The sequence below is a fragment of the Astyanax mexicanus genome, chromosome 22 (genome assembly GCF_023375975.1).
Source record: "Astyanax mexicanus isolate ESR-SI-001 chromosome 22, AstMex3_surface, whole genome shotgun sequence".
In the NCBI taxonomy this organism is placed as follows: domain Eukaryota; kingdom Metazoa; phylum Chordata; class Actinopteri; order Characiformes; family Acestrorhamphidae; genus Astyanax; species Astyanax mexicanus.
The window spans coordinates 29,724,639-29,747,359 of NC_064429.1; the positions used below are offsets into that span (position 1 = coordinate 29,724,639).

The 22,721-nt window shown below is 38.1% G+C and overlaps 1 protein-coding gene across 2 annotated transcripts in view; it reads left to right on the forward strand.

The window, feature by feature from the left end:
* The first annotated feature begins 6,896 nt into the window (after window positions 1-6,896).
* Window positions 6,897-22,721, forward strand: part of zgc:162952 (PKc_LIMK_like_unk domain-containing protein) — a 49,558-nt gene continuing 33,733 nt past the window's right edge. The window contains exons 1-2 of one of the 2 annotated variants that reach the window (XM_022667467.2): window positions 6,897-7,107; window positions 8,537-8,687. In XM_022667467.2, coding sequence (XP_022523188.1) covers window positions 8,657-8,687 — 31 coding nt within the window. In that variant the 5' untranslated portion in view covers window positions 6,897-7,107; window positions 8,537-8,656. The remainder of the gene's footprint in view (window positions 7,108-8,536; window positions 8,688-22,721) is intronic. The other variant, XM_022667469.2, reaches the window with a different exon arrangement.

Below are 22,721 nucleotides of genomic sequence, written 5' to 3' on the forward strand. Positions count from 1 at the left end.
GAAGCAGTAAAATATGGTCTGTACAATGATGCTGCAGAGTTGAGGTGTGTTCTTTGGCTTTATAGTGTTTGTGAGAGTGGAAGTGTTTGAGTTGGTGAGTGTGTGCATGCACGAGAAATAGTGTGTGTCTAGTGGTAAACTGGGTGGTGAACATTAGTAGTGTTTGTAAGAGCTAATTTGGATATAACAGAGCCACAGGGAAGCAGTTACACTAAAAGGGAAAGGGATGTGAACAAAAGGAAGGTAAAAGCAAGTAATTAATGGTGATGATAATTAAATGTTGCAATTTAAAATTGAAAATTCCTAAAAGTTAGGGATTTAAAGAAATGACTAAATGTTAGGGATTTAAAGCACTTTTGACAGTAAAGATCATGAATGAGTGTAACTGAAAATCAGGACAACTGAAGAAGGTAAGAAAACAAAAATTGGGCTGAAATCTGTGCACAGACAAAATTTAAATATGAAATAATTAACTTCCAAGGGGAAATTAGAGCTCAAGTTAAGTGTGATAAATGTATTTTAACCATGTATTTTAACTTGCAGGAAGGAGACGCGGAGGACCCCTAAAAGACTTCCAAAATGAATAGAGAACCTTAAACATGATTATAACGAATACAAAAGTCTCGTTTCAGATCTGTTTACACAGGGGGAGAAGGAGAACGTGGTGCAAAGGTGGACCAGTACAGACACAGAGTGAGGGTTCCTCCGCCATTGCGCACGAAAGGGGAACGAGTCTGGCTGGATTGGGCCTTTCCAGGTGACTGAGAGAACAACGTATGCAGATCAACTGACAGGCGAGGGTTCTACAGCTGTGCAACAACAGAGATCGCTTAGAGAGCCAGAGGGAGAGGTGAGCACAGCAGCTGAATCGTCTGACCCAGATGGAGGCCCGCAGCAGGAAGGAGGGGTAGCACACTCACCCCGCAGCAGCAGTAGCAGGAAGGAGGGGCAGCAGAGCCCCCGCAGCACGGGCCTGGCCTGGCCACAGCAGAGAACAGAGTTTCTCAAGAGCACAGCAGCAGCAGCACACAGCCTGGCTGTGACCGAGGAGAGGAATTGAGGGAGTGACTCATTCAACAACGTTTCGATTGCGTCAAAGTACACTACATACAGAGACTCTTAACACATCTCATTAAAAACACACATAGTCTTATCACACACCAACTCATACTTTTCATTCACTGATATTGCAGACATCAAGAGCCAGAATAAAGCTCTTCGTACGTGGGGCTGAGGTAGTCTACCTTCAGAACCCTGAAGAAAGAAGAAAGAAGAAAAGAACAACACGCATTGCAACTTTAACATTTACACATATAGGGTTATAAACTGTGATTTGCTAAATTAGGGGGGGAACACATTATTTTTTCTTTACAGGTTGTACTGAACATTGCTTTCCTTTACAGGTGGCCGAAAGACTCTTGAAAAAACGAAATTGTAAAAAATATATACACTCTGTAACCTTAACACTTACACATATAGAGCTATAGATAACAAGTTTACTAAATAGTGGAAAACTTAGAGGGAAAACACATTTATGGTTTAAGAATGGCTTGGTACGGGAAAAAGGGAGTGGGACAGGTCAAAGTACGGAAACTATAACGGACCAGCATTTCCTCTGGTTATTCCAATATGGCTCCAGATAATAGTAACAGTTGCCCTCATGGGTATAATGATAATAACACTGACCATTGTCTCAAAACAAGAACAACTAACAACGGAAGAGGGAACAATTGTAAACACATCAGCAACCGTACACCCGACAAACGCAACAACTACAGACCAGCCCACACGGCTTAATAGAACCAAACGATCAACCATCAATCAGCCTAACTCAAAATGCGTCAGGCGCTGGGGAGGTATAGAATTAGACTATTATTGGGGTGAGATGACCATATGGACAGTGAACTTATGCGACGTGGTTACTTGTGGTAAGCAGGGGTCCAAGGGGGAAGCGGTGTACTTGTGTTGGTCCCGTGATGATAATCTTAAGTGTAACCATAAGGGTGATTCTCACGAAGACCTTCACATTAACATAAAAAAAGTTTTTCACCTCATTGCAACATTATTTTTTTTTCAAGTTGAGAAGCTAAAATAGAATTTGCATTTTACTATATTGTTTATTTTTTCATATTTTTTTAAATAGAATTTTATTATCATTTGAATCTTATATGATCCAGAATAATTCTCATTACCTTTACAGTAAATGACGAAGCTAGATCAACGGTTCAAAACATTTTTTGATGATTAATTTCATATTTCCACAACAAATCCCATCAACTTAACAGCACAGTCCTTGACAATTACTTTGATCTTTTTTATTTATTTATTTATAGTTAAGCAACTCTCAATACCGATACAACATTTGTAAAATATCTTTTAATTTTTTTAATTAATGGAAATTATTTTAGAATATGTTTGATCAAAAACTCCTGTGGACAACAGGTGAGGGGTATACTATAGTAAAATGAAGAAAAGTTATGATAAGATGTGAAACATTTAAAACAATTAACATTTTAGATCCATAACGGTAATGAGAACACAATTAAACGGTAATGAGATGCTCTTAGCTAATTTCACAAATAACTTAAAATGCTAATATGCTAACAACCTATAACTTTGCCAGCTGTCAAAGCCTTATATTGTGATAATATTCATGAAATAATTTATTTTTATATTTTTAAAAGTAATGAGTATTAAACCATAACGGTAATGATAATACACAGTGTAACTGAGGACAGTTTTAGCAATATTAACACAGATTTCTCAAAGGGAGAGAACTGACCTTATCTCCATTTTGAAGCTTGTCTCTGAAGTAATGCATCATGGGATAGCTGATCAATTTAAAGGCACAGTGTAATTTTTTTAGGGGGGTAAAATCATGAAACGGTAATGAGAAAAATTGTTCGGACACAGTTATTCTGTTTAAAATCAAGTACATTTTTGTTCAACACCAAAAATATTTATATTATGTATAAATGTTGATATTTTAAATGACTTTAATCTATTTTATTGATTCGATATGCTTAATACTTTTAATATGGTTTAACTTAAAATTAGAAAGAAGGCGTACGGACACATAACGGTAATGAGAATTTCCATATATTTTTTATTTAATTTATATAAAAATAATTTTATATGATGATGAAAACAATTGATCCATACAGTACTACCTATTTGCGTTACACACAATATCGGAGTTTTTGTGAATTAAGTACTGATTTAAAAAAAATTGTCATGGACATGTTCCCTGCAGCTTCATGAGAATCACTCATAACACCGACCAAACAGCTTACAAGGCCAGACCTTGTAACGAGTGGGCAACCGTAATTAGGTCAACGCATGTTAATTGGGATCCAAGCGAACGCTGGGCGACTCGTGAGCGGGAGAACTGGAATAGTATTAACATACAAAGGGATAATGGTCCGATAAATAATCTGATAACCATTGCATTAGAGTGGCAATCTGATCCTAATGGGGAAAAATCATTTTTCATAGGGGTCCGGGTGGATGTAAGTGGTAATGACCCTGTGGGATGGATCAAAGTTAGAGCTACAGATAAACCGACCTATACTGGAGTGTGAGGAAGAGCTGGAGGAAATGCTGGAAACCAACCAGTCTTGGGGATGACTTTATTGCAATGATGTCACTTCCTCCTTTGATAGAGTTCGAATTTTTGGTCGCCTGGTGGCAGAGGGACCGTGGGAGAATTTTTCCTGTCATAAATTGGTTGGAAGGCTGCCGGAACAGGTTTTCGCTCCCACCGTTAGTAAAATGTTCACTCACATGTTGATCAAGTGTTGAACATATGTAAATATACATATTTGGAGGAATTACGATGTGTTGACGTATCTGGTTGATACGTCAAAAGGGAGAATTAAAGAGTAACTGTTTATTATACTTTGGGTTGATTGACAAATATCTTTCTGTTTATTATACTTTGGGTTGATTGACAAATATCTTTCAGTTATGATTACTTATCTTAGTATCTGTAATGACATAATCATTGTGTGAAACCTTGTATTCAATATGCATAACCAATACTCACATTGTATCTGATCATTTTTATTACTCACAGTGTATTTTACACGCATTGATATAAAAGATTAACCAATAATCACAATATATCCTTTACACATATAGTAAAACATTGTTTGATCAGGCATGTGACTAACACAGACTCTATTATATGATACATTTACTAACACATTAACATATAACATATGAGATGTAGCTCAGGCTTGAAGTATTTTGTTGACTGTATGACCCTAACTAACGGTCATCAATTCGACTGGTACGGGGCTAATTTGCTACAAAAAGGCTATTAGATCAAAGCAGCCTTTTGGTGAGTGAGTGCCTCCCTAAAAAACCTCTGCTTCAAAGCGGGGGGTGACGCACACACACAGATAGTGCCAGGATGGAAGAACACAGTCAAGGTCAAACACTAGTGGTCCTGTCAGACACGTGAAACTTCAGTATTAACACGTGCATGCTAACATGAGATGATTTTAACAACGCCTCATCAACAGGCTTACGTCATTTTGGGTATAAAACATGGAGTCAGATCAGGGGGGGGTCAGAACTTATGCTGGGTGGCTGTTAGACGGTCTCTCATGTGTTAGTTCTCCTGAATATTCAGTTTGTAATAAATACTTGGTTTGCTTTCAACTTCACTCCACTGTCTGACTCTCTCTATCAAACGAACACGCAGGGGAGTTGTACCCCGAACAAGAGGTGGGGGTAGCCCACCTTTCATTTTCTTTTCTACAACAAGAGGAATAGAGGAGATTCCACCAGCTAACAACAGCTTTTAACATGAGCCCTGGTGAGATGGATCAGCCGTAACATTAAAACCACTCACTTACCTAACCCTGCTGAGACTGGCTCCAACCTCACTAATTAGACTTTTTCATGCAAGGAGGAGGGGTTAAGTTCCAGGCGAGGTGATGGGTAAACCTATTTCCGGTTTGGAGCACCACTATGAAAATTGATGGGTTTTATTATTCCTCATCTTTTTCCGCACTTTAAGCAGGATAATGTTGCCAGAACCGTTGGGGACCAATCGAGAAACAAACAAGCGAAACTCGATAAGGGACAAAAGTTCTTTTTCGAGCAGTTTATTTTTGATTATGAAGGTAAATGGCTCCAGTTCTGTAGTTTAGGTTAGCCAAGTTAGCGTCTTAGCTCCGTGCTCACTTAACCTTCTATCATATAAGCCTTTATCAAACAGTTTGTTTATCTTATTGTTAAATAAAAGTGTACAAGAGAGAATGGGGCAAGGTCCCTTTAAGAGAATGACATTCCTAGTTAGTAATTAGCAATCAGTGCAGCTCTCAGCCAATAGGATCACTGGAGTGATTAAGAGGCTGTGGAGAGGCTTGAGCAACTAATTGCTTTAGTGCTCTGCTGCTGAAAGGACTGTACAGACCCTTTGTTTGATGTTCCTCTCTAACTGTGTGCGTTTGTGACAAAAAGTAAGTTTATTTCCTTTATTAAAACTGTTTAGAGGTTTGCGTAATATGATTTACTAAAGATATGTATTTCTGTTATTGTTTCAGACCACACATACATTTGTACAACAGCTTTGTAAAGTAAACTCAGTAAAACCCAATTAAAGATGTGCCCTGTCGTGTTCTGACCGACACACCATGGCGACGACCATTTTTCCTGAACCAGAGTCTCAGTAACAAAAAGATATCATTTATTGTACTATTATAGGCACCTGCAATTATTGTGCTTTATGATTTTGTGTGTTCAGTGTCCGCTGTTGTAGGTAAGGAAGTGGCAGGTGCTACCGGTGTTCTGTCCAGTTGTGCTACCCATCCGATATATGCTTCTTACCACCAGTGCGCCCAGAAGGACAAATGATGGGCGAGTAACACAGACAGACAGATTAATAGACAGATGGATGAACGGACAGACAGATAGATAGATAGATAGATAGATAGATAGATAGATAGATAGATAGACAGACAGACAGATAGATAGGACCAGATAGAGACATAGACCCAGGTAGACAGATAGGCCAAGACAGTGCATTGGTATAAAAACCAGACAGACAGACAGACAGACAGACAGACAGATAGATAGATAGACAGACAAATAGATAGATAGATAGATAGATAGATAGATAGATAGATAGATAGATAGATAGATAGATAGATAGATAAAGAAATAACTAAATAAACCCGTGACGTAAGTGTCACTGTTTCCATGACAACAAATCAAACACGTGTCACTTCGGCGGCTGTGTTTTGATCTCAGCGGGCAACGTTAGTTCTTTTGCCGCCCGCTTTCAGACAGACTGACAGCGCATACCAACTCCCAGCCAATCACAGCTCAGAACACGCCAAACAATCACCAATAGCAGAGGTCAGAAGGCGGGACATACCCCGGGGCCCTGGGAAAAACAGACACATTATCAAAGTGTGCTTTACCTTCAGAGAGAGAGAGAGAGAGAGAGAGAGCAGTATGTGTATTAGAGAGAGAGAGAGAGAGAGAGAGAGAGAGAGAGCAGTAGTGTGTTTTAGAGAGAGAGAGAGAGCAAGCGAGATAGAGAGAGAGCAGTAGGGTGTATCAGAGAGAGAGAGAGAGCAGTAGTGTGTATTAGAGAGAGAGAAAGAGAGAGAGAGAGCAGTAGTGTGTATTACAGAGAGAGAGAAAGAGAGAGAGAGAGAGAGCAGTAGTGTGTATTAGAGAGAGAGAGAGCAGTAGTGTGTATTACAGAGAGAGAGAGAGAGAGGTAGTGTGTGTATTAGAGAGAGAGAGAGATAGAGAGAGAGCATCAGTGTGTACTACAGAGAGAGAGCAGTAGTGTGTATTAGAGAGAGAGAGCAGTAGAGAGAGAGCAGTAGTGTGTATTAGAAAGAGAGAGAGAGAGTAGAGAGAGAGTGAGAGAGAGCAGTAAAGAGAGAGAGAGAGCAGCAGTGTGTATTAGAGAGAGAGAGAATAGTGTGGGCAGCAGTGCTGGTGCTGGTGCTGAAGCGATGCTACAGTTCTCTTGCTGCAGCTCTAGAGGAACGCTGGGTCTGAGCTGAGCTCTGAGTGGAGGAGGATCAGCTCTGAGGTTTTGAGGTTGTATTGAGGCTGTTGTTGGAGCTCCAGCTCGCTGTAAGTATCCGCTTGTTTTGCCCTCATCTGCTCTGAATCTGTATTTGCTGATTGTTGAATATAAACCTGTTTGAGTCCAGGTTTAATGATCTGCTTTAAACCTGCAGCTCTGACTCATGATATTTCCTCTCCAACAACTTTAACACTGAATGTGTTTCTTCTTTACCACTAATGCCTAATCAGTTTTAACACCAAGCAACACCATATTCAGTGCATCCTTTCTGCCTATATAGTAACTGATCATTCAGAATCGACTTATTATCCAGTGATTCAATAAGTAGTGATTATTCACATTCTACTAATTATGTAGTAGCATTAGTTCATCATTGCATTATCTAGTAAAGATTCCCTAAGTGGAAAAAATACAACTGAAACAACTAGCTATTTAATTTATGAAATGGTGAAAAAAAAGTGGCGAAGTGATTGAATGATTGTGTGTTATTTGGTTTTCGGCATTTGGCCAAATATATAGTTTTGGTCGGTTTCAGTTTTGTTTTCTGCATCTGATGCACAATAGACAGACAGACAGATAGTCAGACAGACAGATAGACAGGCACTGCTAAGGAAGCTAAATATGTAACCAGGATAGATTAGAAAAGGCATGCTGAGGTCAATGTATAATTAGAAAAAGCACCACTGCTGAGGTTAATTGATGATTAGAATAGCACAGCTGAAGTAAATTCATGATTAGAATTGCGCTTTGGGAATAAATTATTTTTATAATAGCACTACTGAGGTAAATAGATAAATAGATAAAAAGAAAAGCACTACTAAGGTAAATTTGGGATTAGAATGTACTGGTGAGATAAATCCTTGAGCAAAATAGCATTCTGAGGAAAATGCATGATTAGAATAGCACTACTGAGGTAAATTCATGAATGGAATAGTACTACTGAGGTAAATGCATGTTTAGAATAGCACTGCTAAGGTAAATTCTTGATTATAATACAATTACTAAGGTAAATTCTTGAATAGAATAGCTCTGCTGAGAAAAATCCATGATTAAAATAACACTATGGAGGTAAATTTATTATTAGTAAAGCCCAGCTAAGGTAATTGTACTGGTTTTATATCTATGTTGTGTTGGTGCACTAAATGTTGAGAAATGCTCATCAACTTTTACAGGGTTCATTACTGTTCGTATGACCTTTATAGCGTGTGTAGGTGTGTGTATATAAGTTGGGGATGGGGATTTTTGTTGGGGAACTTTACAACTTCTCAGGATTTCCCCTCAAACAGACAGCCAATCAGATTTCTTCGTCTCTGCCTTTGTAATCAAACTGTTGATGTCACTCTGTGCACTGTGTATTGTGTTCATGCTCTGTGTGTTACTGTCTTTCTGCTCAGTGTGTATATGTGTGTGTTTGTGTGTTCACTGCTGTGTGTGTGTTTGTGTGTTTGCTTTCCCCTTTTGGTTGTTGTGCTGTAGGGCTTCTCCAGACCCCGCCCCCCACCCCAACCTCAGCCAATCTCCCTCTGCTTTGTCTGGGTGGGTGTAATGCTTTGACAGGACTGTTCCTCCGACTGTTCCTCCATCCTCCACCCCGAGATGCATATGAATAGCTTATTGAACCAGTGGAGTAAGTAATTATATCCTAATTAAATCAGCTGATATATTGATTTCTGATATGATTATAAGCTACACTGTAAGACTGCATAAGTTGAATTTCCTTTAAAAATGTGTGGAAACCGGTTGCCATAAAAAAGTTTAGAAATGGGAAATGAAAACTTAAGTTAGCATAACTTAGAACATCAAGTTATAACAACTAAAGGGGAAGTTGATTTAACTTTTTTATTTTTGTTATACTGTAAGACCGGATAAGTTGAGTTTATTAACTTTTTAAAGTAGCCAGTTTTCTCAATTTTTTTAAGTAATGGGGAATGAAAACTTAAGTTAGCATAACTTAAAACATCAAGTTATTACAACTTGATTTATTTCTAAGGTAACCCAGGGGGAATCACTCGGAGTACATTGAGGGTGGCCCTCATTTACAATGTAGCCAAGTATTTGCATAGGGATAGGAATTAACAACAACAGCGAAAAAAAAATGTAAATAGAATAAAATAAGTCATTTAAAAAAACAGCATTTTAATAAGATATATAAGATAATTATTTAAAAATAATAATAATATTAAAAATATTAATATATAAAACAAATAAGGTAAAAATAATAATTTAAGAGTAGGAATCAAAATCATAGATAAAAAAAAGGTAACAGAACTAATAAAAATTCAACTACAGATAAATAAATAAAAACTAAACACATAAAAGTGTAAAATATAAATAAGCAAAACCTAAAAACAATAAAAGAAACTACTAAAAAGAAACGTGAAAAAACAGCTAAAACAAACCAACATTAAAACAAAAAAACGAAAATGAGCTAAAACAGGAGTTTAAAATGACTAAATGTATTTGTGCCCACAAATGTTCAACTAACTCAAAATAGTTGCGTATTGTTTAGAAATATCCAATTTTATGTAAAACAGACTTAAATCATTTAAATTCAAACAACCTCTGGGTTTACAGTGCACTATGACTGTTTACAGTCTTTATTCCAGTCCTGAGCTGGAGTGTGACTGAGCTGAGAGCAGTTGTATATTTGTAAGAGCAGAGTCAGCGCTGGGTCTCGTCTAACCTTGCTGAGAAGTGTCGCCTCAGTAAGTTTCAGATCTCATCATATCCTGTGTGGTTTGTCACCTGCACTGCATTTAAAGGGCCAGGAAGCACAAATAGCACACTGTCAGGATGCTACTGATGGAAATAAGTGGAATTAGCTTTTTAATGATGCTGTTATGGGTGATAATTTGTATATATTAAGGGGAAATACTATGCAAAAATCCATCCATCCATCCATCCATCCATCCATCCATACAAACAGTTTGGCATCCAGGAATCATTTGCTTCTACATAAGCTGTTTGGTTGAGAACCTCAGACAGTACACAGCAGGATTAGCCAGCAGACTTTTTCTGAAGGAGGGATCTGTACCTACTTTTCACAGCAAGTCATCAGATAAGGGCGATTTAAGAACTTAACTCTAATTATGAGTTTTGTGCTTCTACTGCAGTTAAGCATAAACTAGCTTGTTCGTGTTTTGTCATTTAGCACAAGTTAACACTAATGTTTGGTAAACTTTCAGAGAAAGTAAAAAGAGCTAAAATATAGAGCTCCATACTGAATTGAACACCTCTGGAATATAATCAAGAAGAAGATGGATGATCACAAGCCATCAAACCAAACTGAACTGCTTGAACTTTTGCATCAGGAGTAAAGGCATAAAGTTATCCAAAAGCAGTGTGTAAGACTGGTGGAGGAGAACATGCAAAGAGTAATGCAAAGAAAACAAGTTTATAGTCATAAAGTTTCAAGAGTTCAGAAATCAATATTTGGTTGAATAACCCTGTTTTTTAATCACAGTTTTCTTGCATCTTGGCATCATGTTCTCCTCCACCAGTCTTACACACTGCTTTTGGATAACTTTATGCCTTTACTCCTGGTGCAAAAATTCAAGCGGTTCAGCTTGGTTTGATGACTTGTGATCATCCATCCTCCTCTTGATTATATTCCAGAGGTTTTCAATTTGGTAAAATCAAAGAAACTCATCATTTTTAAGGTCTCTAATTTTTTATCAGAGCTGTATTCTGTGTCACAGTGCTCAGATTAGCGGGGTCTGATGAGCTGCAGATTTTTGCCCTCAGCTCTGCTACTACTGCTCTCATTAACACTGAGAACAGATTATTGAATTCACATGGAGCTCATCATCAGCCCCTATCAGCCATATCAGGCCTACAGCCCTCCTAATGACCTCCCACACTCATTTAATCACTCACTGACTCCCATTCTGTCACACACACACACACACACGATCATCCAACAGTCTGATCTTACTAATGCTCTTGTTGCTAAATACAATCAAATCTTTACAGCAATGCTCCAAAATCTAGTATGAAGCCAATTCATAGACAGTTACTCCAACAAAAGTGTTGTGTTTGGGCACTTTTGGAGACACAGAGTCGAGTGTAACCTGTGTGAGTGAGAGATTTATTTTATTTATATAAGGTACAGACAGGCCTGTCATGATAATTAGATTATAGACTTATATATGTGCAATAAACAGATTTGTATGTAATATTTGTCATAACATTTAATTATTATTGTTTTTTTATATTTTAAAAATCTATTATTGCAATTTAAATGTCTGAAAATTCTTAAGAAATGAAAGTTTTACATTTTTTTTTGTATACTATTAAACTATGCTTTTAATGATCAAATCAGGGGCTCCGAGTGGTCAAGGACAATAAGGCGCTGCTACTATGATCAGGAGATCGCTGGTTCGAATCCCGTTCATGCAGCTTGCCATCAACTGCCAGAGCCCAGAGAGAGCACAATTGGCCTTGTTCACTCTGGATGGGTACAGTAGATGGAGCTTTTTCCCTCATCACTCCAAAGGGTGATGTGGATCATCACAAGGCTGCGTCTGTGAGCTGATGTATCAGAACCGAGTCCCTGCACTTTCCTCCGAGTGCGCTCTGAGTGATGCTATTCAGCAATGATCCATTAAATTGGGGTAAAATGGGATAAAAATTAGAAACAAATTTAAAAATGGTCAGTAATATCATTTATCACAATTATTTTTTGGATGATATATCGTGCACACAAAAATAGATATTTTGTGACAGGCCAATTAAAAGTAGTTTATACGTCACAAATAAACAGATATCAGATTTGCTGTTTTTTTTATGATTTAGGCTCTTTAAAATGTTAGCATTAATGCTAATGCTAAGGCTTTTTTTGGTCTGTTTTTTTCTTCCTCTGGTTAATGAAGGGAAATTCCCGCAGTAAGGGTTATTGTTAAGGGTTATTTAGTGGGCATACCTCTCCGCCTGTATCCTAGTGATGCCATAACTGAGGCAGCTTTTCTCTCTGCCTTTAGTGTGAGACGAGAAAACACACTCTTCCCTCCTCCCGACATTACACCACACACACACACACCACACACACACAAACACTCACACAGAGAGCTTAACTCTCCCTCTGCTGTTGTAGTCGTCAGCCCAAAACCGACTGTACCACAATACAGTACAAGGTCGCGCTTGTAGCCAAGGCCTGACCTCAGAACTGTTTAGAGTGGGTTTTCTCACGGACGCATCGCCGCGCTTCTCAAGGCTGTGCGTGTTATTCATGTGATTCAGTGTGATAACAGTGATAAGCCATGATAAGCCAACTTTGTTCCCAAGATTTCAGATCTGCTGTGTGTTTCTCTGTTAGTACTGGGAGTACTGAGACTGACTGTACTGTACAGTACTGTACCTGTACTGATCCACACAATCACCAGTTCATTTCCAGTTAGATAAATTGACCATGAGGGAACTGGACACGGGGCATAATTTACCCCTATAAATTACTTTTTACACCGTTATCCAGCTCAAAGTAGCTCCACACCTGTTTGCTAGAATCTGGAGAGCCCTGACATTTAAAACGAGGCATTAATAACCTAAAAAGTGCACAAGAAGCTTATTAAAAACCACTGTTTACATCCATTAACGCCAGCTTCATCTCCGAGTGGCGCAATCACTCCTAGTCTACGTAGACTCCGCATAGCGTAGCAGCCGACTACGTCTAGGGAGCCAGGAGCCGGAGTTGAAGCTACCATTATAGGATGTAAACAGTGGTTTTTAATAAGCTGCTTGTGCACTTTTTAGGTTATTATTGCCTCGTTTTAAATGTCAGGGCTCTCCAGATTCTAGCAAACAGGTGTGGAGCTACTTTGAGCTGGATAACGGTGGAAAAAGTGATTTTTCAGGGTAAATTATGCCCCGTGTCACCCAGTCAGAAGGGTGTTTGAACAAACTGTTAAAATTTCTGGATCTCTGAACTCTGTGGTAGAACGGAGGTGTGCTACTTATCAAAGGCAAGGCTGTTTTATCATGTTTCACTACAACAAAAGTCCATTTTATACCAGAGTTCTCCTTTAAATGGGCCAATTCTGTGCATTTTGCTAACTCAAAAAGAAACTGTAGTAGAGTTTGATACACTTAGGCTACGTTCACAAGCCCCAATGCTCAAATCTGATATCTTATGTGAACAAATCTGTCCCTGAAACGCCTCACATGAGCACATTGATACCTGTTTAAACTTCGCCTTTTTCACCAACAACAAAAAAACTCATATTTAAGAGACGACTCGTAGCTTTAGAAAGGGAAATGGATGTGTTTGTTAGCAGCTCATATGTGGAGCATCTTTTGCTGGAGTGGAGAAACAGTAAACAGCTGGTCTGAAGTACTGAAGCTCAGGTCGAGGAGGTGAAAAAAGACCAGGCTGTTTGCTTTTGCTGTTTTTGCAGCTATAGCTGCACCAAGAGATAGAATGTGGGTATGAGAGAGCAACAGTGAAGTGCATGCTTAAAAGCAAAAGACGTATCCGATTTAGGAGCACATATGAAAGCGACTTAAATCTGATTTGAAAAAATCTGATTTGGCACGTTCGCACAGCCATGAATAAATCAAATCTACGCCTTCTTTTTTTTGTTAAGTACATAAAACTCCACATGTGTTCATTCATAGTTTTGATGCCTTCAGTGAGAATCTACAATGGAAATAGTCATGAAAATTAAGAAAATACATAAAAAAAAGAGAAGGTGTGTCCAAACCTTTGGCTTTGTCCTGTACTGTACTTACAGGAACATTTAATTTAACACTTTAGATTTAGATTATTAGTCTATTAGTTTGAAACAGTACTCTCTCAGATAGACGAGAGACAGATAAACAGATAGAGGACTGAGACAGGAATAGAGGAGGAATGGAAGCTGAAGGCGCTGTGCTGGTAAGAATGCCATGGATCCCACTGGATTGCGTGCTGTGTGAAGAACGGCGGCGGCGGTGGGAGGGAATGCGAGGGGGAGATTTCTGGGCTCCGTGCCATAGCTCTGCCATACAGATCAGATCTGACCCACGCCACATCAACAGATCTTTCCATTCCTATTGTTGATCTGAGGCCCGAGCTGCTCCGACAAACAAACACGCCGTGCCCTCATCGCTGTTTACGGCCTTTAAACCAGAAAGGGCGCAATCGGAATTCCAGAGTCCTCAAAAACGAATGAAGAACTTACTAATTAGAGCTTGTTTACATCTTGCATTAACTTTTGTCGTAATATCTGGATCAGATCTGGCTTTATTTGAGCCAGATTTGATTAAAAAAGAAGACTCATAACCACAGCTACCCCTTCAGTAATTTACCAGTGTTACCAGTGTACTAATTCAGTTCAAAATGTGAAACTCATATATTATATAGATATTATATAGTATTACACACAGAGTAATCTATTTTAAGCATTTATTTCTGATTATTATGAAAACCCCCAAAAAATCAGTGTCTCAGAAAACTAGAATATTATATAAGACCAATTAGTACTTTTGGAAGTGTGGACAGTATGCCAAGTCCTGCTAGAAAATGAAATCAGAAAAGTGCAAATTCAAATACAATGCCAGATCATCTTAGGTATTCATTACAGGCACTTTTCTCAGCACAGTTCTTCTGAACGTTCACTCCAGTGTGCTGTTTTAAAAGGACAATGCTCGACCATATACATACTGCTGCTATTTCGAGAGCTTGCCTCGAAGACACTACTAGATACTATTCCATGGCCAACTGCTTCACAAACAAGCTAGTTCATGCTTAACTGAGATAGAAACACAGTATTAATTAATTATTTGAAAGTAATTACAATTCCCTAATCTTCCGTAATCTGATTGCCACAGACAATAGGTACAGATCCCTCCCTCAGAAAAAGTCTGCTGGCTAACCCTACTGTGTACTGTAGAAGCATATGATTCCTAACACTTCAACACCACCACAACTCTTTCAACTGATCAACGGAGAACACACACAGGGGTTGGACAATTAAAAACTGAAACACCTGGTTTTAGACCACAATAATTAATTATCTTGACTGACAGTTCTGGTGGAAACAGGAGAGTTGAGGTGCACATTAAATTCTGCCGTGATTTGGGTTCAACTGTGGTTTTATGTTTTTTATTGGATACAATCCGGGTTAGCACCCGAACATCCCTTTCAGACAGCTTCCTCTTACAGCGTCCACAGTTAATCCTGTTGGATGTGCTTGGTCCTTCTTGGTGGTATGCTGACATTACCCTGGATACCGTGGCTCTTGATACATCACAAAGACTTGCTGTCTTGATCACAGATGCGCCAGCAAGACGTGCACCAACAATTTGTCCTCTTTTTTACTCTGGTATGTCACCCATAATGTTGTATGTATTGCAATATTTTGAGTAAAAATGTGTTCTTACCCTGCTAATTGAACCTTCACACTCTGCTCTTACTGGTGCAATAATGTGCAATTGATGAAGATTGACCACCAGGCTGCTCCAATTTAGCCATGAAACCTCCCACACTAAAATGACAGGTGTTTCAGTTTCATTGTCCAACCCCTGTTTTTTTATATAGGGAAAGTCGCACTTACAAAAATAAGTCCCCTTTAAATGCTTTTGCGTCTTTGGAGATGGAACGTTATGTCCTGTTATCTGGCACCCGTTGTTAGACCTCAAACTCAAAACTATAATTCATGTGCACTGACAAGATAACACCTCATAACTTGACAGATACAGATATGGGTGTTCCCAAGTTGCTGCTGTAACACTTCATGATCAATTTACATTATTATGCTATTATCACTGGTAATTACCATTGGATCCAAGATGTTTTTGATTTAATTTGATTTGATTTTACTGAACTGTACGTTAGAAATGAAGTACTTTAACCAGAGCTGCATACCACATCCCTCTGATTACTACCAGGAATGTATCTGGCAGCACACTCCACATCCTGGCCTGAGCCTAATGACACGTTTGGTCAGTATGTTGGTGGGAGTTGACTCTGGTGGGAGAAGATCTGGTGTTAATCATACAGCCTGGACTTCAATTATTGCTACAACAGAGCTTTGGATGGCTATTTCTGTTCGGGCAAAAGTCTAGAAATAGTAAAAGTAAGCTGGTTTTATGAGTTCAAAGGACTTTTAAGATCATTACTGTGGGTAATAATAGCCTTCTATGATGCAATGTTGCATTTTGAACAAGTTAGAAGTCAAGAATGGGTCTATGGGACCTACAGAACATGTTCATGAAGTTCTTTGTGCACTGAATCAATCTCACATAAAGAGATCTCACCAGCTCTTTTATTGCTAGTTTTTTTATCTAATTTTATTTCTATTTTTTTTTATCTAATTTTCTCCCCAATTGACAAAGCCAATTACCCAACCCACTCATTAGGACTCCCCCTACCCTGTAAGATTGAGGAAACCGGTTGCCTTAAAAAAGTTAAGTAATGGGTAATGGAAACTTAAGTTAGCATAACTTAAAACACCAAGTTATTACAACTAAAGAGCAAGTTGATTTAACTTTTTATTTTTGTTATACTGTAAGACCGGACAAGTTGAGTTTACTTAACTTTTTTAAGGCAGCTGGTTTGCTCAATTTTTTTAAGTAATGGAGATTAAAAACTTGAATTAGGGACTTCTGGTGACGTCATGCCAGGAGCAGCGGCTGGAATTCGTAGCTGCGGGAAAGAAACCCTTAAAAACTAACCAAATCAGAACAAAATTCTAAAATAATCAAAACAGGAGACCTAATAAGAAGCTTACAATGCCCGGGACGAAAAGAGACCCAGAAAAAAAAGGGAAATTGACCAAAAAAGAAGATAAACGCGATCAAACTGACGGTCCTCCACACACAGACGATACAGGTACGGGAGAAAGCATGGCGGCGGTGCTAACAGAGCTACGCAACCTACGAAAGGAACACGCCGTAGCCTCTCAAGACACAAAATCCACCCTTTCTAGGGTAGAGTCCACACTCCGAGATGTACTGGAGCGTACAACAAAACTGGAACAACGGGCAATGGACATTGAACAAATAGTGAGTGATATTGAGGACGGGGCACTCCGACACAAGAGAACCATCCGATATTTGCTCCACAGAGAGGCGAAGCTTTCTGCTAAGTGTGAGGACCTCGAATCGAGGGCAAGACGGAACAACCTGCGCATATACGGAGTACCTGAGGGTGAGGAAAGGAATGATATGATAAATTTCATATCCGACATGCTGCGTACCTCGCTTGAATTACCAGATGATATGGAGTTGTGCGTGGAGAGAGCACACCGCTCGCTAACTAAGAAACCACAGGAGACTGCTCCGCCGAGATCCATCATCATCAGGTTCTCTGACTACAGAGTTAAAGAATCAGTCCTTCAGAAAGCTTGGAAACAGCGAGGGGTAACGTTTCATGGGCAGCAGATATTCTTTGATCAGGACTACACAACGGACATTCAAAAGAAACGCAAGCAGGTTTGGGAAGTAATAAAACAGCTCAAGGAAAAGAAAGTGAAAGCCCAATCACCATTTCCTGCTCAGCTAAAAATCCACTTGGAATCCGGCGTGAGGACTTTTGCAACCTTAACAGATGCAGCACCTATTCTGAAGGAGCTGGGAATTCATGTACGGATAGACCAGCGAGAGAACCTCCAACGAGAACTGCTGCGCGGCTCCGCGTTCACCATGTCACCCGCGGACGGGAAGTGAAAAATGAGCAGAAAATAGAATAATGACAGATAATCTGTTAATAGATCAGATTTGTTGGTCTACCTGTTTAGATAGTATGACTAAGAGTTAATTAATCCTTAACAAGAAGGAAAAACAAAAGAAAAAAAATCAACAAGGCTTTCTTTTAGCGAATATAGACAGTTTTGTGTCTTATTTTGCTTTAGTTTATAGGCAACTGTAATCACAGCAACTTTGCTGTAAGCTAGTTGCGGTAGCACTTTGTGCCACCCCAGAGAGATTTAGTCTCAACTCTCTGTCCTCTGTTGTTTGTTCAACCAGTTGGGTATTTGGAAGTTAGTTACTGTTCTATGTTTGTTTTTTTGATTATAAGAGATGTGCAGTTGTATGTTGTGGTACAAATATTTAACAGGTGTAATGTCTCCAGGTGGAGAACAGAGATATAAAATAATATAGACACCTTTATCATGATTATATGAATAATTTTATAATTACAACCTATAATGTCCATGGATTAAATCATCCTATCAAAAGGAAAAAAGATATACAGTCAGTTAAAGAAAATGCAATGCTCAATTGCCTTACTTCAGGAAACCCATTTATCGAGAGAAGAACATATGAAATTAAGGGAATGGGTAGGCCAAGTATATAGTGCCTCATTTGGAAAAAAAGGGGAGTAGCAATTTTAATTAATAGAACATTCTCCTTTTCCTTAGAAAAGGTTGTTGAGGATAAAATGGGGAGATTTGTCTTGGTTGTGGGTACAGTACAGGGAACAGAAATATCCATTTTGAATCTGTATGCCCCAAATGAATATGACCCAAATTTTTTCAAGGAAATTGCAAACCTTGTTGCTAATAATGCTAAGGGCATGACAATAATTGGGGGCGATTTTAATGCTGTACAGAATGATATATTAGATAGAATACCAGCAGGGGTTGGAGCACAAACAAGAAAAACTAAAACACTAAATGGTATGATATCAGAATTAGGATTAGGGGACCCATGGAGGTTTATAAAAAAAATTTCTAATGTCCATAATAGCTATTCAAGGATTGACTTCTTTTGTCTCTCACAAAAAGATATGTATAAAGTAATAGATTGTCATATAGAACCAATAACATTGAGTGATCATGCTCCTGTTGTGCTGAAAATTGATTTAGGTAAAGAATTTTTTTTTAGATACGGGAGACTAAATGTCTCTTTACTGACTAATACAACAGTTGTGCAAGACCTAAAACAGAACCTGAAGGAATATTTTAAAATAAATGATAATGGAGAGGTAACGCCATCAATTTTGTGGGAAGGTGCTAAAACTGTTATAAGGGGGAAAATGATTCAGATTGCATCAAGGCTAAAAAAAAAACTCGACTAGCAGAGCAAATTAAACTAGAAAAGAAAATAAAACAATTAGAAATTGACCACAAAGCTACAGGAGCAAGATGCATCCTGTTAGAACTACAAGAAAAGAGGAAAATCTTAGATAAACTTCTTACATATAAAGCAGAGGGAGCTTTGCGATTTTCTAAACAGAGATATTATGAGAGGGGAAACAGAGCAAGCCGCTTATTAGCCTTTCAGATTCGTAAACCTCAAGCTAGCCGAGTGGTCCCTAAAATTTTACACCCCATACTTAACAGAATAGTATCTAATCTAAAGGACATAGCAGATGCTTTTGCATCATTCTATAAAAATCTTTACGAGGAACCTAAAACAGTAAATTATGATTGTGCAGCCTTTCTTACTAATTTAAATTTACCCTCCTTATCAGAATACGAAGCAACACAAATGATATCAGACATTACAGAAACCGAAGTACGTGATGCAATAAACAAATTAAAAAACAACAAATCTCCAGGAACAGATGGGTTCCCTGGAGAGTTTTACAAATGCTTCATAGTCGAGTTAGCTCCAGTATTAACCGATGTATTTAACTATACCCTTACCAAAAGAGACCCACCACGTACATGGTCAGAAGCTATAATATCAGTTCTCCATAAAGAAGGGAAAGACCCACAATTATGTGAGGGATATAGGCCCATCAGTCTGTTGTGTAATGATCAAAAACTACTAACATTTATTCTAGCCAAAAGGATGCAAAATATTATAGTAAAATTAATGAACCCGGACCAGACAGGCTTCATTCCTGGCAGACAAGGAGCTAATAATATAAGAAGAACTTTAAATGTCATTACATGTGCCAAGAAAAAATCACAAAATTCTATGATAATTAGCTTTGATGCACAAAAGGCATTTGATACTGTAAAATGGGATTTTTTATATAAAACATTAGCCACCATGGGATTCCATGCAGTGTTTATAGACTGGATAAGGGTGATATATACAAGTCCAAAGTCATGTGCACGGGTAAATGGATGCTGTTCAGACTTTTTCTATCTTGAAAGAGGAGTCCGACAGGGAGACTGTCTTAGTCCTCTCCTTTTTGCTTTAAATATCGAACCTCTTGCTGCATTAATAAGACAGAATGATCGTATCAAAGGTATAAAAGACGAAGGACAAATAGAACACAAGATTTCACTTTATGCAGACGATGTTCTGACATATATTAGTGATCCATTATCTTCTGTCCCCGCATTAATGACAAATTTACAAGAATATGGAGAATATTCAGGCTATCAGATTAACCAATCAAAATCCGTGGCAATGATGTTGGTGGGGCATCGCCCAGCACAATTAGGAAGATTTAAATTTAATTGGACAAATAAAGAGTTTAGATACCTAGGTATAATTATAACTTCTGATTTATACCAACTATTTAAGGCCAATTATGGAAAACTAATGGATGAAATAAAAGCTGACCTTGTAAGATGGGAAGTGTTACCCCTATCTTTAATAGGGCGTGTAGAAACAATACGAATGAATATACTTCCAAGACTGCTGTTTTTGTTCCAGTCTCTGCCCCTAGAGGTCCCCGCATCTACTTTCAAAATAATTAATAAATGGCTATCTAACTTTATATGGCAAAATAAAAAACCTAGAATTAAATTTACAAGAATTCTATGCACAAAAGAAAATGGAGGCCTAGAATTGCCCAATTTGAAAAAATATTACTGGGCAGCACACCTGAGATCAATGGTTTCCTGGGTAACTCAAGATAAGGAGGCTATATGGGTTGAAATGGAACAGAATGACAACCCAATATATATTTCTAGATACAACCCCATTTTTGAACTCTGACACCTGGAGAAAAAATTAAGTAATCAATGGGTAAAAAATACTTTAAAAATATGGTGTAATGTCAGAAAAAAAATTAAACTCCCCTTATCAATATCTAAAATAATGAAAATTACACATAATACTGACTTCCCTCCATCTAAACTAGATGCAGGATTTAAAAAATGGGAAGAAAAAGGTTTAAATGTATTGGGCCAATTATTTGATGAAGGAGACCGCATGTCCTTTGAACAGCTTAAGCAAAGATATAATCTTTCAACGATTTCTTTAGATACCTACAATTGAGACACTATTTACAGACACATAAAGAATGGGGTAAACTTTGTAGTTCAATATCCAATTTAGAACGCTTCTTCATGTTAACAATAGACGGAACAATTAAAAAGCAATTTATATCACATATATATAAGATATTACAAAATGAATCAATGGGTAATAGTACAGATATTAAAACAAAATGGAGTTGAATTGGAGATGAACATTACAATTTCAGATGAAAACTGGAAATTATCATGTAGTAAGGGACATAAAATCACCCATAGTCAAGTTTGGAAGGAATTTGAATGGAAAGTTAAGATGAGATATTTTAGGACTCCCCTCATTTCATCAAGGTTGGGAGATACATCAGATAAATGTTGGAGGGGCTGTGGTTTGGTAGGAGACCATACACACATATTTTGGGATTGCCCAAAATTATCAGAATATTGGAAAAAAATACAAAATGAAATAAACAAATGCTTAAAGATAGAACTGCCATTAGAACCATCATGCTTTATTTTAGGAATTATTCCAGAGGAAGTAACAGATAGAAACCAGATATTAATAGCAAGAATTCTTCTTTTGATCGCTAAGAAATTGATTACAATCTCCTGGCTAAAGCCACAGCCCCCTCAATACAACAATGGAAGGAAAGGGTTAAGGAGTTGTATTTAATGGAAGAAATAACTGCAAACCTACAACTAAAAACAGAATTTTTTTTGACAAAATGGTGTCCAGTTTTTTTTACATTTTTTCTGTTAGCATACACTTTTTGTTTTTTGTTTGTTTGTTTGTTTGTTTTGTTTTGTAATCCATGGACTGTCGAGTAAGACATTATACCTATATTATACCTGTATTATTTTGTACGCATATGTTTTATACTACTGCACTTGAAAGAAAATAAATGAATAAATAAAGTTAAAAAAAAAAAAAAACTTGAATTAGTATAAATTAAAACATCAAGTCATTACAACTAAAGAGGAGGATGATTAATTTCTAAGGTAGCCCAGGGGGAATCACTACACACTGATGGTGAGTCAGAAACTGTTGGACACACCCAGTATGCAAATAGACTGTGACAGAAGCCAATGGAAAAGAAGCTGCCAATGGCAACAGACTAAACTCAGTTATTATACGTTGGATTAACTCAAAGATCTTAGTTTGAATGTATATATGTGGCTTCTGATACATTAGCTCACAGACGCTTTGCTGATCTACATCACCTTTTGGAGTGATGTGGGGAAAGAGCGCCATCAACGCACCCAGAGAGAGAAAGCAAGGCCAATTGGGCTCTCTCAGGGCTTTGGTAGCTGATGGCAAGCTACATGAACAGGATTCGAACCGGCGGTCTCCTGATCATAGTAGCAGCGCTTTAGACTGCTGTCCCACTCAGAGCCTCCTTTTTCTTACCTTTCAGAATGAGCCATTTAAGGGCTTTGTCACTTTTTTGCAAATAACCTGTTGCTGCCACAGAATCCACCATGACCTGCCATAGATCCCTCCATCAGACGAAGTCTACTGGCTAATCCTGCTGTGTACTGATGAGGTTCTCAAACAAAATGACCAAAATGGCAGATCTTTAACTAAT